The sequence below is a fragment of the Polypterus senegalus genome, chromosome 18 (genome assembly GCF_016835505.1).
Source record: "Polypterus senegalus isolate Bchr_013 chromosome 18, ASM1683550v1, whole genome shotgun sequence".
Lineage (NCBI taxonomy): Eukaryota > Metazoa > Chordata > Cladistia > Polypteriformes > Polypteridae > Polypterus > Polypterus senegalus.
Genome location: NC_053171.1, coordinates 36,905,828 through 36,921,030, shown reverse-complemented (window position 1 = coordinate 36,921,030; position 15,203 = coordinate 36,905,828). Strand labels below are relative to the sequence as shown.

The 15,203-nt window shown below is 36.2% G+C and overlaps 1 protein-coding gene across 1 annotated transcript in view; it reads right to left on the bottom strand.

The window, feature by feature from the left end:
- The window catches only part of LOC120518447 (TOG array regulator of axonemal microtubules protein 1), a 116,038-nt gene that overhangs the window by 72,773 nt on the left and 28,062 nt on the right, over window positions 1-15,203 (bottom strand). Inside the window, exon 2 of the mRNA XM_039741234.1 lies at window positions 6,377-6,545. Coding sequence (XP_039597168.1) covers window positions 6,377-6,545 — 169 coding nt within the window. The remainder of the gene's footprint in view (window positions 1-6,376; window positions 6,546-15,203) is intronic.

The following is a 15,203-nucleotide window of genomic DNA, read 5'->3' as shown; positions in this document are numbered from 1 at the left end:
AATTACATTTCAATAAGTTGTTGGTAGTAAAAATTCAGCTTTTCTGTACGTAAATAAAAATCCTCTTGAACAGTAGAGGGATATTTTTGGAGATGATGCACTCTTAGCACAGTCATATACTCACTTTAAAAAGATTCCATCCAATAACACAACTCTCACTCTGGAGAAGCTGGGATTCAATACCTCACCCTTGAAATCTACACTCTTGTATGGCTTTTCCCATTTAATTATGGACACTCAAATGTATGATGTGCCCAAGCACAAAAAGCATATAGAATGACTTGAAAAACTATGATGAAGAGTCAAATGTCTGAGCAAGGACAAAAATATGTCCCACTATTATCTGACCAGGGTGATAATCTTTTCTTCTTGGAATAGAGGTTAAATTATTGCCCAGAGTCTTTATTCCAGTACTTCTACATATGCTTATCGACTCCCCTATTCTTATTTTTAATAATGTGGACTAGTGCTCCTTGTCTGCCTTATTCAAAGGTGCACAATGTTGATGAAGCATGTCAACCCTACTAAACTGGGCAATCAAACAATACTGCATATTCTAAAAGCATTACACTGATTTCAACCACATTCCTCACCAAATACTTGCTGTACTGCCTTGTAATCTGAACATCCACTTATGAGTCCACCTTCCATCTCTTGAATATATGAATTATGCTCAACAATTCTCCTCTCTTGCTAAAGACAGTCTTCTTGAGTGATTCAATAGTATGCCACAAACCTCCATTTAATCCATCCAAAAGTAATTTTCCACAATTTCATCATCATACAATTCAGAGGTTTTACTTTGAGCTGTACCTACTATATTATGTCCTGCTTACCAGGATTGGTTTTTTATCTAACAATTATAAATGTGCTTTTTATACCTTACATTGTAGGATTTCAAATTCTTTTCATTATCTGCATTGTCCGGGCAAAACTGTAATTTCGAGTGAGTTTTTATACATTATGAAATACTGTATAAGAAAAACTTTTGAATAATCATGTAATATATTCTACTGGAAGATTGATTATTGTGAAGTATTAATGTACAAATATGCCCACTGAAATAGACTGGAGTAAAGAAATAAGGATTCAAGCAGCATTAACAAACTGACATTATATCATATTATATACGATATATTTCCTACTGTTGCTTGAATCCTTATTTCTTTACTCAAATCTAAGCATGTTATTAGATATTCATTGATAATCTGTACAAAATTTCTGAGAAAAGTGGAAATTTACTTTTTCACATATAGCAAAGCTTTACGTGGAAAATGGTGAAATCAAAACAATCACTCTAAAGCACAATAAGCTTTATCACACGCCTTTACAGAGGTATTTCATAAAAATCTACCAGTAAATAAATGAATGGGTTCCACATACATGCTTTAGGAAAGAACTGTAAAATTATCTAAACATATAAGCAGCTCATGCTAAATAATTATTTGGAATAGTTTAGACACACCTTGCAAACCAGGTATATAAGTTCAGAGGTCAGATGTCAAAAAATTTAGGCTGATTTAAAGTGGTGTTTGCAAAAGTACAACCTGCATTTCTACCTTTTTTAAGATTTTTTTGTTTTTTTGCATTACTATTCAAACTGCAAATGTAGTATACAAAAATACCTTTTTAAAGCAGGATATACAAATCTTTACAAAGAGCAGCCCTGTCTAAAATCTAATGGTAAAAGAGCGGTAGTTTTTCCCATTTTATACATTTTCTCCTTTATACCTACAGTAAAACAGCTGCAATCTGTCTTATTTTGTAATGGGCACTGACGTCAGCATGATAGACTATAACAAGCACATTTAGTTTATGTTTAGAAGACTTCATGCTTAAATGTGCTCTTGCAATTCTCAAGTAATTCTCTGGGCCCTATGACAACAAACACAACACATAATCTGTAATTATGCTGCATGAATATTTAATGCATAGGTACAGTTTGAGGGCCTACTGGCTTTCCATATTTGGTATAAAGCATGCAAAAAAGTCATGTCACTCTCCTCTCATATTTCCATTGTTATTTCTCATTCATAGGTTACAGCACTTAAAGTCTCCACCCCTTCCCCTTGGCAATACTCCGATACAGCTCCAGTCAGCTGTAAAAGCCATCAACATTGCAGGTTTCTTATTAGGTCTGCAAGTTCCTGCCATTCCTTTGCTTTCTTTCATGCCTTCTAGGTGACTTAACAGTGAACAAAGACTGTTCAGATAAATAATTCAGTAATGTGATTACATGCATAAAACCTTTCAAATCTAAAATTCCTTTAGCAGAAATGGCAAGTAATGCACATACTAAGGAATCCCCAAACACATGTGGTTTGCTGTTATAAAACTAACATAGAGTGAAATATTTATAAAAGGTACAACTGTGTTGAAAACAAAACTGTGCAATTTTATAGCAGATTAAGATAATTATCAGCAAGTATTAATAAAACATTCTGATCAACTGTAGACCTCTGATCCAGTTGCTCCCCTTAAGCATAAACTCAAACAACAAAGGTACCAATAAATGGATATAAGTTAATGTTACTAAATCTGCCCCCCTCCCCCCGACATATAACTCAAGATAAAAACCAAAATCTCTCAGCACTGAAATCAATTTTTTATCCCCTTTCCACATTAGCATTATGAAAAAAATACTTGACACAATAAACATCATCACAGTTCAGAAGAATCATAAATAAAGATAATGGTAGACTGTTATGTCAAAAGTGCAAGCAGAGGTAGGGTATAGGCAAAGTCAACCTCTGCTCCAATAGTTGTGTTAAGTTCTTCTATGCCTGTTTCAGATAATTCCAGGAAAAGCCGAGCACCAGAAATACACAGAAGAGGTCTGACAACCTGGTTCTAGGTGTTTCTCCATTAGTAGAACCAATGCTAAAGGAAAACCTGCTTCTATAGTCATTCTATAGTATCTTACAATTAGGAACTTGTAAAAAAAATATATGGCTTCAGAGGAATGTCCAGTGAGAAGGCAAAATAATTTTACTCTGATATTAAACAACCTTACATAAAACAGCCTTCTGCTAGGCAGTGCCACTGTTCAAGAAAATGTTTTAAATATTCACCTAGTGTCTTCTCTGTGTTATAAATGCTTTCTTTAGGGAAAAGTGATTTGAGTTTCGGCTGAATAGTTAGTGTACTAACACTATCCTGCCAGCTCCCAGAGTATAAAATAAATCCTGATTAAAGTGGGATTACCTAATCTCTTCTTTTAAAGAATCTGAAAAATCCCTAATTTATGATGATTCTACAGTTCTATCAAATGTAATTCACAGGTATAAAGTTTAACATTTGTTTGCTGATTTTTCTTAATGATGTTTCCCACTCTGCATTTTGTGCAGTTTTACAAGCACCTTTGATATTTGGAATTATACATCTCAGACTGTGAGACACGAAATTCTCTGGTTTGATGAAACCAAGATTACCGTCATGTTGGGAGGCACTATTCATCTCCTAGGCAATACAATTTCAATGGTAAAGCATGATGATAGCAGCATCATGATCTGGGTTTGGTTTTCAGCAGCAGGGACTGGGAGACTAGACAAGATTGAAGGAAGATGAAAAGAGGCCAAGGACAGAGATATCCTTAATGAAAACCTACTACAGAGGGATCTGGACCTTGACTAGGCCGTACATACACCTTGGAACAGGACAAAAACCTTAAGCACAAAACAAAGACAACAAAGGAGTGGATTAGGGACAACTCTGCAAATGTCCTTCAGTTGCCAAGCCAGTGCCCAACATCTCTAGTGTGACCTGAAAATAGCTATCCACTGGCAATCTCCATCCAACCTATCAGACCTTAAAGAGGATCTGCAGAGAAGAATAGCAGGAAATCCCCAATCCAAGTGTACGAAGCATGTCAAGTCATTCCCAAAAAGACTCTAGGCTGTAATCACTGCCAAAAGTGCTTCAAGTATTGAGGAAAGGGTCTGAATTAAGTAAGTGTGATATTTCAGTTTTATACATTTTTAAGATATTTGCAAAAAATGTTAAAATTCTGTTTTTGCTTTGTTATTCCAGGGTGTTGAATGTTCTTTCATGCCGGGAAAAAGATACTTAAATGGATTTAGTATAAGGCCGCAACAAAGAAAAATGTGAAATAAGTGAAAGGGTCTGAATATTTTATATATAATAGATAGATAGATAATACTTTATATAAAAAAAAATGTAATGTACACACAAACCCATACTCACAACATACATTCATAAATACATACATGTTTTCACAATTATCTTCCCTAAAATCCTTCAATGATTAAAGAAACTAGGGGGCTTCGCTTGCCAACCCCCCTTTTTGGTTTTCCGGATACACACTCCTAAGATTTTTTTTTTCTTTGAATTGTTGCTATTTCATTAGTTTCACTTTTATTTCAGATCTTCTGTAAACACAATATTTGGAATCTTTCGAGTCTTAATATGCTGAATCTTTTAAATGAGGTCAGTGAGACATGTGTTTAATGACTTTGTGCCATAATTCAGGATAGGTTTCTCTGTTTAGAATTTCAGCACAGACAAAACGATCTACGTCATCAGCAGTTAATAATTTTTTTTTGCAAAGTAACCAAAAAAATGCATGTGAAGTAAACCACATTTTTGAAATTCTCTGACTTAAACTTCAAAGCCTTACAATATTTACATACTTCTGACATATCACCTATGTCCATATATTCGATCTCTATTTGCCTTTTCATTATTTCTCTGAGTAATAATTTCTCTTTCTCTGCGCTAATGCGAGGTTTACTTTGTTTGACACTGTCGAATTTTTCTGCTTCCATATTCTGTATCTTGGTCTGCATGTGTTTTGTGCCTACATTTTTTTTAATTCCACTTTTCATTATCTCTAACCTGCTTTGCATGTGTTTGGCCCCCTTGTTTTTTAACCTCTTTATGACGTTTTACTTTGTTTTCTACTCTTGTCTTTTATTCCTAACTTCGCTTTGTCCTGCTTTTTTTTCCCTAATGACACCTGGTCCGTGGTGATTATTTTTCCATTTTCGAGTAATAATTTCCGTTTGTTTGCGATACTGTGATCTTTACTTTCTAATTTCCCTACTTTCATATTCTTTAACTTTCTCCACATGTGTATCACACCAATGTTTTTTTTTTTTTGAGCCTTTCGAATTCCACTGCTTTCATAATCTCTATCCTGCTCTGCATGTGTATAGCACCAACGTTTGTGAACGTACTTATGAAGTTCTACTTTGTCTTTTAATTATGAGCCCGATTGGACATGCTTTTTTCAATTCCACTTGTTCCGGGCTGATAATTACTTTCCTTATTTTCTGAATTTGCACCTATATTATTCTTTTTCTTTTTTTTCTCTCCAACGCTTTGAGTCTCTTTTTTCCGCGCTGCTTTCTTCTTCACTTAGTCGTCTACGTTTCATTTATAACGTATTGTCCTTATACGCTTTATATGCGCTGAGAGCCCTGGATCTGCGTGTGCTCAAAGCCTTTGCACGACTGAGTGTTTTGCTGCCCCCTACTTTAATAATACAGAAACGGACAAGAAAATTAGACCTGGAAAAACTAAAACTATGTTGACTCTCACTACTTTAGAAAATCAAGTCTGGAAGTCTGGCTGATCTCAATGACCTGATTGCCCATGTCATTCTACAATGAACTACAGACTAAGTGGCATTACATTTAGATGTATAGCTTTAAAATCCAACTTTGAATCCTCAAGAATTACCTGGATGTGTAAAATAATTAAACATAAAAAGTCACATTAATAGATAAACACTATCCACCTTAAATAATAACACAGGCAATTGCACTACTTCATGTCAATGCTGAACACATTCCTCAAGGAAATTTTTCCTACAGCTGCTGCTCAGACTTTCACAGAATTTAGGATTATTAGATCACTCCTTATAAAGTTGTTTTTATTCATTGATACTTCTAAGATGTCTTGTGTGAAGAACTCTCTTCAGGCCATGCAATTTAATCTGGACTCAGAGATCTGAGCTCTGACTTGGCCAATCCAGAAAATATTTTTTCTTATTTGATATTGGTTATAAGTAGGGTGTGTCTTGCAAGAATCTCATGTTCTACGTTCCCGTGAGATGGTCCTGGGTCAATGTCTTGGCACAAAATCTCATGTTTAAGGTCAACGCGAGACGCTCCATGGCCAATCTCTTTCATCTCGCGGGTCTTATAAGTGTCTTCCGTGATCTTCACGTGAAGATCAATCACGTCTCCTATCCCTAGTGTTTATCTCCAGGATTTTTTTTTATAATAGAGAGATACAGTATTTTGATCTGCATGAATTCAATCACCCGTCTATGCTGTACATATGAAATATTTAAGTAAATAATTCTATGTTCTAATCTTGAATTTATTCAGCCCATAATCTTCATTTTACATACCTGTGTTTGTTGAAGTGCTTGAATTTTCACAGTTGCCATCCAGCCCATTAAGTGACCTGATTGACTTTGCAGCACTCTTTCTGGCCAGGTATGGGTCATCTTTTGCTAACATGGCTGATGACAGTTTCAGCCTTGGGGAACTGGGAACTTCACTGTAGACTCGGGAAACCTAAGACAGAGAAGAAAGACTTCAGTACCACTTCATCTTTATGAGATGCTTGGAGGTCCTTTAGGCTAGCACTTATATTTTTTTTTCCTAATTTTAAAAGTATTATACATTACATCTTCTTATGGCTAACATTATGCAAGCTTCACAGATGATAAACTTATACTGTGTAAGACAAAGTGGATAATTACTAATTAATCTGTAGTAAGCAAATAACAAACCAGTTGCCATAAAAAGCTGCCATAAATCAATTTATTTTAGTTTCATGTATTCTTTTTTATTGCTAGTCTAAGGCAAAATGGAGAGATCATTGCAGAAATGTATGGAAAAGTAACTTTATCATTACCATGAAACGCATATGTCCAAAAAATACATGATATATGTATATCGTTACACACTCATTGTTTTTAAGGTTAATTCAGCATGTGTCATTCTTAGGACTAACTGTATTCGTGTATGGTAACCTTAACTAACTTTATTTCCTTAATTTTACTTTAATAATACAGAAATGGACAAGAAAATTAGACCTGGAAAAACTAAAACTATGTTGACTCTCACTACTTTAGAAAATCAAGTCTGGAAGTCTGGCTGATCTCAATGACCTGATTGCCCATGTCATTCTACAATGAACTACAGACTAAGTGGCATTACATTTAGATGTATAGCTTTAAAATCCAACTTTGAATCCTCAAGAATTACCTGGATGTGTAAAATAATTAAACATAAAAAGTCACAGTAATAGATAAAACACTAGCCACCTTAAATAATAACACAGACAATTGCACTACTTCATGTCAATACTGAACACATTCTTCAAGGGAATGTTTCCTACAGCTGCTGCTCAGATTTTAGGATTATTAGATCACTCCTTATAAAGTTGTTTTATTCATTGATACTTCTAAAATGTCTTGTGTGAAGAACTCTCTTCAGGCCATGCAATTTCATCTGGACTCAGAGATCTGAGCTCTGACTTGGCCATTCCAGAAAATAGTTTTTCTTTTGTTTAAGCTATTATGTTGTTCATTAACTCCTATGTTTTGTGTAATTGTCTAGATAAGCTTTTAGGTGATGGATCACTAGCCTGATAACATTAATATACTGTATTTCAAATTAATTATTTACTCTAACATTCAAGTTTCAAGTTTGCAAAGATGTTTCTCGTTTTGAAAGCCTTGACTTCCTCGATGATGCCCTACCATGATTATCATTATTTTTTATACGAACAGAAACTTTTGCAACTTGAAAGCTTTTCTATAGGTCCTTTGCTGTTATCCGTTTTTAACTGTGGACTAATGAAAACCAGACCATTAGGCATCCTTTCGTAGCCTTTTCCTGCTTTATGCATGTCTACAATATTTCTTCTAAGGTCTTCGGATATTCTGAAAGATCATTCATATTAACATATATTTCTTGAGAAAAGGCAAACTCTGTTTGTGTCCAAAATGTAAGTGTTTTTTTTTTTTTTAATAGAGCAGGGCACCTCTATTCCACATTTCTAATCTCCTTGAATGGAATACTGGACTATAGCTAAGCTATCTTTTGAAAAAGATTTTATCCTAGATGTTCACATATTGTTTCCAACATAGACTATGAATATTTTAAACAGTATATTCAGTATTGACAAGATGAAGCCCAATTTTTTGTATGTTATTAATTTAGGCAAATTGTGTTTGTCTATTAATAACTTAGCTGAAGATCAGACCAAATACTGCTTAAAGGGCAGTATTAAATGATACAGAAATCCAGGTAATATCAAGAGGGTTAACAACCTTTGTGCTGAACTTATAACAATATGTATGAGAGGCACATTGGTAAGCTGTATACACTGGTATCAGCATAACAATATTTTAAAAAATTATAATGTTAGAAATATGAAGACCTCAATGGCTCAATGTATAATGTAAGAAATACAGGAAATAGACCTCAGAGATTTTATAAACTGACATAGTCTGTAAATATTTCTCACAGATTGCATTGATGGATGGTCTTTTAACAAGATCCAGCTAAGGATGAAGGTATGAAGATCCACTCTTAACAACATGGACCCTGTTGTAATGCAGATATCCTGCATGTAAACTTTAATCAACTGTGATATGTAAAACAGCAAACATATGCAGGATTATACTGGTGCATAACATATATATTATAAAAACTGTCTGACAGCTCAAATTACCTGGGTTTATTTTCCAGTCAGGTCTCCCTGTGTAAGTGGGTTTTCTCACAGTACCTCAGCCTCCACAAAAGATTTTATCATTAATGAACCAATTGAAACAACTAAAACATTTTCTTTACATAAAAACTAATAAACACTAAACTGAAATTTAAAAAGCACACTTAAAAATTAACAGGAATTAATTGAAAATGGGTGAAAATGAAATTCAGTTGTAAATACCATTAACCTACTATTTAACAATTTCCCCCCTGCAAGCATGTGTGTGGGTTCACATAAATTTTTATATTTAGGCACACAAAGAAGCAAGTCAAGAAATCTTTCCACCAAAAGTTTACCAAGGGGAAGGGCAGACACTCCCCTAATGGTAATCAGCTATTATAATTTGGCATAGAAAGCTCCATTTTGGCCCTGTTCAGAGTGACTAAATAATTTAGTTTGCATTTCTTTAGGATGTAGGAAGAAAACCTAAATGACAGAGATAAAAAACAAAAACCTGGAACCAACACACCACCCACACACAGCATTGATAAAGATCAGGTCAGTTTTGAACCATTCCCCTAGAGCTGGGTGGGAGCAGCATTAAAGACTGTTTCTTCCATGTTCTTTAAATAAATTGAAAGAAATGACAAATCAAAAAAAAAAAAAATACAGTTTTTCCATATAATTTTAATTACTGTTGATGGCTCTAAAACATTCTGACTGCATTAACCTTTTACTGTACATTCTAAGAGATATCTTACATGCTGTACTTAACATTGTGATGTATACAGAAGCACATGAAAAACGTTAAAATATGTTAATAAAAAATATATCTAAAATATACATTTAATTCAGGTTTTAATCATAACCATAAGCAATATCACTTAAATCAATTCCTCAAGTTAAAAGTCTGGAGCTGCAAATGAAGAGTACTTTAGATGTGAAAACTGTCCCTCTAAAACTACTAGGCAGTATCTAACATTCAGAAACTAAAATTTAGTAAATTCTCTATTAACCCACAGTAACCACTCCTATAAAGATAACACTCCTAGATGGGCCATGTATCATATTAAAGATGTGAAAAGGTTTGTAGAAGTGGCTCAATGCTTATGAGAATACACAAGAAAGTGGTATGAAAGAAAATATACTGCACATTAGAGTCTATTCCCTGAAAAACAAAATCATAGTGGAGTGGTTAGTTTAAAGGGTTAAAAATGACTACAGGTAAGGAGTTAATCTTTTTTTCCCATTGTCACGCTCATGGAAACGAAGACCCCCCATAACTTATATTTCAATCTTGGAGAAGATAAAATGTTTAAGAAGTCTAAGATTTATATGCAATGAAAGTCAGCAGCTAATATAAATAAATCTAAGAAAATGGCTTGCCTGAGAGTCATTATCATTTTTATGTGTGAATGCAACAGCCAGAGGACTGAAATATACATTTACAGCAGTAAACTACTGTGCATGTCAATTTAAAATGAGTCAGCATCACCCTTTCAGCATGTGAAAACCAGATAAACTTGGACAATGAAATAAAATGGTTTCATTTTCTGCATTTACACTGTATCAATCATTTTAAGTGGCATAAACCTAAAGAAAAATATTCAAAGGGTTGAAAATCACATAAGTGTGAAGAACTTGCATCATCTTCTGAAGAAACTGAATTACTGAACATCCATAATGTTTAGCACAAACAACTTTTTTCCTTGATTTTCCTCTTTGCGCCACAGTTTTAAATTTCCAATCAAATAATCAACATGAGACTGAAGTGCCGTGCCCCCCTCCTATTGTCAGAGTGCCATAATATTTGGGACATAGAAATGGTATGTACAAGTAGTGACACAAATATGCCCGGAATTATTAAATAAAATCTTTATTAATAGTTTCCTTTTAGTCACCATCAAAATACTCCCCTTGAAATGCAATACACTTGTCCTAGCCCTCTTTCCATTCCTGGAAACATTTCCCGTACTCCTCTTATGTTACTGTGTCTGTAGCCTCTTGTCACTTTTTCCTGATTTCTAACAGAGAAGCAAATCATCTACCCTTTAGTCTCCATTTGAATTTTGGAAATAAAAAAAGTCACTGGGAGCAAGATTTGGCAAATATGGGAGGTATGAAACAACAACCACAGTTTTTGGTCAAAAACTCTTTGGCTGATAATGTGGTGAGTGCACTGTCATGGTGCCGGGGAGTGTGCAGGTGTGCTCTCATGATAACAAAATGCAGTGTCGTGTGCGCCTCTACTCCAGACATTTTTTCCTTATACCTATCTGCAGATGCAACAGCACTTTAGTGAAATGTTACTGATTAACAGTTGTCAGAGGTGCCAGGGGCGACGACCCGGCCGGGACACCATAAAGGACCGGAACAGGGCGTGCGCTCGCCTTGGATTACGTTGGGGCCGCCACCCTGGTTGCTTTGGGGGCCACAGGTTGAGGGCATGGAAGCTCAACCCTGTAGGGGCCCGTGGTCACCGCCATGGGATGCCCCAATGCCTTGGGAACCCTGGACCCCAGTACTTGGGCCACACCAGAAAGTGCTGGGGGGAAGAAGAGCAGGGACACCCGGAGTGCTTCCGGGGATGCAGCCGGCACTTAATTGCCGGAACCCACCTGAAGCACATCCGGGTGATAATAAAAGGGGCCGCCTCCCTTCATTCAAGGCAAGAGTCTGGAGCGGAGTGGACTGAGCCTACTAAAGGAGGCAAGGAGGTGGCCTGAAGAAGGAAGTGAGGCATTGTGGCCAGGACTTTAAGGGTTTGTGTGGCACTGAACTGTAAATAACACTGTAAATAAACGTTTTTATGGGTGACATGAACGTGTCCGCCTGTCTGTGTCTGGGCCAGTCTCCACACAGTCTGTTCCTGGGGAAACTCTTTATTAACAAGCTTAGTAATGTCAAAAAACAATCACTGTTGTTTTGAAGTTCACGACCCGATTTGCTTCTTTCTGCTTGTAGAAAAAAATTGCCAATGTCACCTGCATCTCTATAGAATAAATGTCAGAAATACTCATTTAGATCAGCTCAGCACAGTGCAGTACGGACATATCTAGTGGCATAGTTGATAACTATACTCTACAAGTTCAAGTCAAGTTGGGCAGCATGCACTGGTACAGTGCATTGCTGCACCAACTACACGACAAAACAACTCGGGATCCCAGTTGGCAACCCCCCAGACAAACACGCAGTCCAGTCCCACCCTCCAGAAATGACCCCCTATCTGCCGCAGCCAGGTGTTACGTGGGCAACCCCTTGGCCTGGTCCAGCCACTCAGGTTCCCAACAATGAGGATCTTATGAGCTGGATCACCCTCGGGGAAACACGCCACATGGCCGTAGTGCTGTAACTGACGCTCCCTCACAATGCAGGCAATTTGTCTCATTCGTGACTCAAAGTCAAACCAAAGGTACCCAAGGATTTTTCAGAGAGACACAGTACCAAAGGAGTCCAGTCTTTGTCTCAGGTCACTGGATAGCGTCCATGTCTCGCAATCATATAGCAAGACAGGAAGCACCAGGACTCTAAAGACTTGGACCTCAGTCCTTTTGCATAGATACCGGGAGTGCCATACACCCCTTTCCAGCGACCTCATGAGCCCCCATGCTCTCCCAATCTGTCTACTGACTTCTGAGTCACCAGAGACATGAATGTCTCTGACAAGGTAATTAAACCTCTTAACAAGGTCAACACTCTCTCCGCAGACAGACACACTGCTGATGGCTGTGCCCAAGAGGTCATTAAAGGCCTGGATCTTGGTTTTTATCCAGGTCACTCGCAAGTCCAGACACTCAGACTCCTTGCTCAGTCTCTCAAGCGCCCCGATCAGAGCTTCCATTGACTCCACGAAGATCACAGCATTATCAGCAAAGTCAAGATCCGTGAATCTTTCTTTACCAACAGATGCCTCACAGCCGCTGGACCTCACAACCTTACCCAACTCCCAGTCTATATAAGTATTGAACAGAGTTGGAGCACTCTATTCCCATGCGATTAACCAATTCCGGGAATGTTTGTCCTCCTCACCACCAATCACATTAAAGTAGTCTTATTTTCTATTTTGTTGAATATCCCTTGTAGCAATGATTACAGGAAGTCTGCAATTCATAGACATCACCAGATGAGGAGTACCTCCTTCTGGTGATACTCTGCCAAGCCTCAAATGAAGCCACCTTCAGCTTCAGCCTGATCTGGGGCTTGTCTCCTTAAGGTTTCTTTTCAGCATATGGAAGGAAAGCTCAATTGGATTTCCACTGCTGATAAGCAATGAATGCTTATCCAGAAATACAATTTATAGAATTTAGTGACAAGAAATAAGGAACTTTCATTTTTAAAACCTCACAAATAGAAGAGAAGCTCATCTGTCTGATGTACCATGGTGCAACAATGAGATCAGCAACAGCTGTTGGCAAATCTGACACACCCCATGACAAACAGTTGTATAATGTGACACTGGTTTTAGCTTAATTATTTAAGTTTTTAATTTTGTCACAGAAAAATGGAAGGAATTTTTCACAGACTTCAATTGAAGAAGTGAATGGGACAGATGCAGGTTGAAGTACAGTACTTCATTAACCACAGAGTACAAAACCCTCTGGTTATCACGTGGCCACAATGAATTTGCTTAACTGCATAAAAAGTCCATAAAACTGCAAATCAACACACATTTATATAACAATTGTATTTACAGCATGTATTTACTGATAAAGAAATTGACCTATCAGATAATCACTAAAACTTGCAGAATAAAATCTATATGCCTTATGATTATCCAGTTTCTCATTTCATTATGGATTCACTGTCACACATTAATCATATTACATTTAAGAAACATACTCGAGCACAAATCCAATCCTTTATATTGGTAAAAGATGGATATAAAATGTATATACAGTATGTGTGTTTAGCTGACTTGATTACTATAGTGTTATCACTACTAAAAAAAGATATGAATTGTTGAGCATGTTTGAACAAACGGGCTACTTATTTTTAAGGAATAACTTGTAAAATACTTGTCCAAAATTATTGTCTATAAAGGTCTCAACAATCAGGCGCCTTCCTATTCTTTGGAATGATTGCATCCAAACATTGCTAATTCCAAATTTACATCTTTGTACATTAACCTGCTCACAAAAGTACTGGCAAAGTAGTATCCTCTTTTATGCACCTAAAATCTTGACTTGTTGTTCAGACAGAATCATTGTGAGCCTTTAACTGTTAAACTTTTAAAAAGAAATGGCTTTTTAAATGTGGTCATTTAATTAATTTATTTAAACTGCACCTACTGTAAGCTTAAAATGAATACTGCATAATCCCATATTTTAACCTTTGCTTTGCTCACTGCAATCAGTATGAGTGTCTTAAAGAGATGCTTATACATACTCCTAAACATTTATAATTTTTTCCAGTTTCCCTATATCTTTGTTTTCACTTTTGAAAATCTTTGGTGGTGCTCTTCATCATTCCCACCTGGCCAAAATAGTCTTCCAATTTTTTATGCTGAAAAGATTAAAGGATGTTACTGCTATATTTTCAACACTGAATGTTCTAGAACATTAAATGATAGTATTAAAACAGTCCCATCATATTACAGTTACAGTATATCATATTTAAGGACTGTAGGCTATCCAGAGGGAGCACATTGGTCATTTGGCCTTAGAACACCTTGTGATTCATTTTATCCAGTATCCTGAAGAGCTGGAGTTTTGCATTCCTCTCCGCTCAGCATATGTTATCAAATAAAACTTTTGTCATTAAACGTTTTTAACATTAGAACTTACACACTTTATATCCTTCCATTTAACCTCTTTTGTAGCTCTGCACAAAGATGTGCTATATAAATATTATTTTTAATTTATAATTAATTTAGTTGGATCCTTAGAGTACAGTACATTTTCCTGCATTGATACTATGTATTTTTGTGTAAACCAATGGCAGATCATTTTACTGTAACAGGTTAAGATTTATATTGTAACACTAGCAAAATACCCGCGCTTTGCAGCGGAGAAGAAGTGTGTTTAAGAAGTTATGAAAAAGAAAAGGAAACATTTTAAAAATAACGTAACATTTGCTTTCTACTTGTTTGCATAAGCACAGTCCTTCACCAGCAATTATTTAATGTTAGCTCAGACCTGGCACTTAAAAATTTCTGGCGCACTTTTGCTGAGTTTGTGCCAAACAAGTCCTCTCATTAAACTTGTATCTCGCGAATATCATATTCGCCAGCGGCAGCATGTCTATGAACTTAATTTAAAGTTAAGCTTTACACCTTGCTTTCCTATTCATTTGCATAAGCACAGTCCTTCACCAGCAATTATTTAATGTTAGCTCAGAAAAGGCACTTAAAAGTTTCTGTCGCACTTTTGCTGAGTTTGTGCCAAACACTATTCTATCTCTGACCATCTCATCTTCGTTTGCATAAGCACAGTTCTTCACCAGCAAGTTTAACTACGTTACAGCAATTTTAACTCTGTTACAAAGTGATCCAAAGTCTCGTTTATACCCCA